The sequence below is a fragment of the Triticum dicoccoides genome, chromosome 6B (genome assembly GCF_002162155.2).
Source record: "Triticum dicoccoides isolate Atlit2015 ecotype Zavitan chromosome 6B, WEW_v2.0, whole genome shotgun sequence".
NCBI lineage: Eukaryota > Viridiplantae > Streptophyta > Magnoliopsida > Poales > Poaceae > Triticum > Triticum dicoccoides.
Genome location: NC_041391.1, coordinates 21,309,498 through 21,314,064, shown reverse-complemented (window position 1 = coordinate 21,314,064; position 4,567 = coordinate 21,309,498). Strand labels below are relative to the sequence as shown.

Genomic DNA, 4,567 nt, shown 5'->3' with positions numbered 1-4,567 from the left:
AGGGTGGGGGGAGGGGCGCGGCGCGGACCTTGTCGAGCGTGGCGGGGTCGAGGGGGGCGAGGGAGCCCTGGAGGCGGAGGACGTCGGCGTCGAGCGCGACGGCGCGGCGCCGCAGCGCGTCCTCGTCGGCGGCGCGGCGCACGGCGAGGGCCGCCGCCGCGTCCCGCAGCTCCCGCGCCGCCTCGGCCGCCGCCGCCGCCTGCTCCTCCAGGCCCTGGGCCCCGTCGCCCTCGCCGTCCATCGCCCTGGCCCGCCGGAGAGATGGGCGGTGGCGGTGCGGCGCGGCGGTGGCGGTGGCGGTGCGGTGCGGAGGAGGTTGGAGAGAGAGAGAGAGAGAAGCTTCTCGTTTCGCGTGGGTGACCGCGCACGCGTGACGTGTCCGCCTCCTCCTCCTATCTGGTCGCGCGGGGCCCACCTGGAAGGCGACAGCTGTCGGGGCATATCCGGCGAGCGAGTGAACGTTCGCCACGAGAGATGGCGTTTGCGAACGTTCGTTGGGCAGTTTGAGTGTTTTGGGAAAATTTGGTGGCTTTTTTTTAAAAAAAAACTGCTATGGTATTTCTTTCACTTTAAGTGCGGAAAAGTTTCCCAGTCTCCACCGTAGGATCAAGATCATGGGGCGGTTTAGGCGTTCGCCGGCAGTTCCTCCCTGGCGAATGCTTGCCACTTACTACTTTCATCGTTTTTCCAGATTAAATATGCTTACAGTTGGCATGATTAGCCCCCCAAAAACTGCGCTTTATAGTGGACACCCTCTCCGTCCCATTATGTCACGGTCCAGACACCATCCGACAAAAAAAAACGCCATCAAATCGGACTTTCAGACCCGACCCATATGTGGAGCGAATTTGGGGCGGCTGAACCATATATATGTGGAGCAAACTCGGGGTAGCTTGTGAAGGAAATATGTCCTAGAGGCAATAATAAAGTTATTAATTTCCTTATTTTCAAGATAAATGTTTATTATTCATGTTAGAATTGTATTAACCGGAAACTTAGTACATGTGTTAATACATAGACAAAACATAGTGTCCCGAGTATGACTCTACTTGACTAGCTCGTTAATCAAAGATGGTTATGTTTCCTAACCATGGACATGTGTTGTCATTTGATAAACGGGATCACATCATTAGGAGAATGATGTGATGGACATGACCCATCCGTTAACTTAGCATTATGATCGTTACAGTTTCATTGCTACTGCTTTCTTCATGTCTTATACATGTTCCTCAAACTATGAGGAAATGCAACTCCCAAATACGGGAGGAACACATTGTGTGCTATCAAACGTCACAACGTAAATGGCTGATTATAAATATGATCTACAGGTGTCTCCGAAGGTGTTTGTTGGGTTGGCATAGATCGAGATTAGGATCTATCACTCCGTGTTTCGGAGAGGTATCTCTGGGCCCTCTCGGTAGTGCTCATCACTATAAGCCTTGCAAGCATCGTGACTAATGAGTTAGTTGCGGGATGAAGTATTGCGGAACGGGTAAAGAGACTTGTCGGTAACGAGATTGAACTAGGTATGATGATACCGACGGTCGAATCTCGGGCAAGTAACATACCGATGACAAAGCGGTTTGACCGATAAAGATCTTCATAGAATATGTAGGAGCCAATATGAGCATCAAGGTTCCACTATTGGTTATTGACCGGGGATGTGTCTCGGTCATGTCTACATAGTTCTCGAACCCATAGGGTCCGCACGCTTTTGATGACGATATGTATTACGAGTTGTGTGTTTTTGATCAACGAAGTTTGTTCGGAGTACCGAATGAGATCACGGACATGACGAGGAGTCTCGAAATGGTCGAGGCATAAAGATTGATTAATTGGACCATGTTATTCGGACACTAGAAATGTTCCGGGAAGTTTCGGGGTAAAACTGGAGTGACGGAGGGGTTACCGGAACCCCCCGGGGGAACTAATGGGCCACCATGGGCCTTAGTGGAGAGAGAGGAGGGCAGCAGGGGTAGGTCGTGCCCCCCCCTTGGAGTCCGAATAGGACAAGGGAAGGGGGCGACGCCCCCCTTTCCTACTCCCTCTCCTTCCTTCCCCCTCTCTTCCTTGTGATGGAATCCTACTATGACTAGTAGTCCTAGTAGGACTCCCTCTCCTTGGGCGCGCCCCTAGGGGCCGGCCGGCCTCCCCGTTGATCCTTTATATATGGGGGCAGACAGGCACCCTAGGACAGACAAGTTTCTCTTAACCGTGTGCGGTGCCCCCCTCCAAAGTTACACACCTCGATCATACCATCATAGTGCTTAGGCGAAGCCCTGCGCCGGTAGCATCATCATCACCGCCGCCATGCTGTCGTGCTGACGGAACTCACCCTCGTCCTCAACAGGATCAAGAGCACGAGGGATGTCATCGAGCTGAACGTGTGCTGAACGCGGAGGTGTCGTACGTTCGGTACTTGATCGGTTGGATCGCGAAGAAGTTTGACTACATCAACCGCGTTATTGAAACGCTTCCGCTTTCGGTCTACGAGGGTACGTGGACACACTCTCCCCTCTCGTTGCTATGTGATACGTCCATTTTGCATCATGCTTTTTATATCAATATTTATTGCATTATGGGCTGTTATTACACATTATATCTCAATACTTATGGCTATTGTCTTTTATTTTACAAGGTTTACCATGAAGAGGGGGAATGCCGACAGCTCGAATTCTGGCTGGAAAATGAGCAAACATTGGAAACCTATTCTGCACTGCTCCAAAAATCCTGAAACTCCATGAAACATCCTTTTGAAATTAATAAGAATTATTGAGCGAAAGAAATACATCAGGGGGCCCACACTTTGGCCAGGAGAGTGCCCCCCCCCTACTGGGCGCGCCCCCTGTCTCCTGGGCCCCCTGGTGGGCCTTCGATGTCCATCTTCTGATATATGAGAGCTTTTACCCTGGAAAAAATCGTGGGCAAGCTTACGGGACGAAACTCCGCGGCCACGAGGCGGAACCTTGGCGGAATCAATCTAGGGCTCTGGCGGAGCTGTTCTGCCGGGGACACTTCCCTCCGGGAGGGGGAAATCATCACCAACGTCATCACCAATGATCCTCTCATCGGGAGGGGGTCAATCTCCATCAACATCTTCACCAGCACCATCTCCTCTCAAAACCCTAGTTCATCTCTTGTATCCAATCTTGTATCAAAACCACAAATTGGTACCTGTGGGTTGCTAGTAGTGTTGATTACTCCTTGTAGTTGATGCTAATTGGTTTACTTGGTGGAAGATCATATGTTCAGATCCTTAATGCATATTATTACCCCTTTGATTATGAACATTAATATGCTTTGTGAGTAGTTACGTTTGTTCCTGAGGACATGGGTGAAGTCTTGCTATTAGTAGTCATGTGAATTTGGTATTCGTTCGATATTTTGATGAGATGTATGTTGTCTTTTCCTCTAGTGGTGTTATGTGAACGTCGACTATATGACACTTCACCATTATTTGGGCCTAGACGAAGGCATTGGGAAGTAATAAGTAGATGATGGGTTGCTAGAGTGAGAGAAGTTTAAACCCTAGTTTATGCGTTGCTTCGTTAGGGGCTAATTTGGATCCATATGTTTAATGTTGTGGTTAGGTTTACCTTAATACTTCTTTTGTAGTCGCGGACGCTTGCAATAGGGGTTAATCATAAGTGGGATGCTTGTCCAAGTAAGGGCAGTACCCAAGCACCGGTCCCATGTGTCCGAACGCGAATCATATGAGTACCGAACGCGAATCATATGAGCGTGATGAAAACTAGCTTGACGATAATTCCCATGTGTCCTTGGGAGCTCCTTTCTTTATTATTAGAAATTGTCTAGGCTTATCCTTTGCTACATAAAGGATTGGGCCACCTTGCTGCACTTTATTTACTTTGTTTACTTGTTACTCGTTATTATTTATCTTATCACAAAACTATCTATCACCTACAATTTCAGTGCTTGCAGAGAAAATCTTACTGAAAACCGCTTATCATTTTCTTTTGCTCCTCGTTGGGTTCGACACTCTTACTTATCGAAAGGACTACGATAGATCCCCCACACTTGTGGGTCATTAAGACTCTTTTCTGGCGCCGTTGCCGGGGAGTGTAGCACTTTTGGTGAGTGGAACTTGGTAAGGAAACATTTATATAGTGTGCTGAAATTTTCTGTTACTTGTCACTATGGAAACTAATCCTTTGAGGGGCTTGTTCGGGGTATCTTCACCCCGACCAGAAGAGCAAAGAGTTTCTCCTCAACCTACTGAACTTTATGAAAATATTTACTTTGAGATTCCTTCGGGTATGATAGAGAAACTGCTAGCTAATCCATTTGCAGGAGATGGAACATTACATCCCGATTTACACCTTATCTTTGTGGATGAAGTTTGTGGATTATTTAAACTTGTAGGTATTCCCGATGATGTTGTCAAAAGGAAGATCTTCCCTTTATCTTTGAAGGGAGATGCATTGACATGGTATAGGCTATGTGATGATACGAGATCTTGGAATTATAAACGATTGAAGTTGGAATTTCACCAGAAGTTCTATCCTATGCATCTTGTTCATCGTGATCGTAATTACATATATAATTT

The 4,567-nt window shown here is 47.9% G+C and overlaps 1 protein-coding gene across 1 annotated transcript in view; it reads right to left on the bottom strand.

Annotated features, from left to right (window-relative positions):
* Positions 1–284, bottom strand: part of LOC119323376 (transmembrane protein 120 homolog) — a 4,552-nt gene extending 4,268 nt beyond the window's left edge. The window contains exon 1 of the mRNA XM_037597015.1: positions 29–284. Coding sequence (XP_037452912.1) covers positions 29–241 — 213 coding nt within the window. The 5' untranslated portion in view covers positions 242–284. The remainder of the gene's footprint in view (positions 1–28) is intronic.
* Positions 285–4,567: the final 4,283 nt, after the last annotated feature.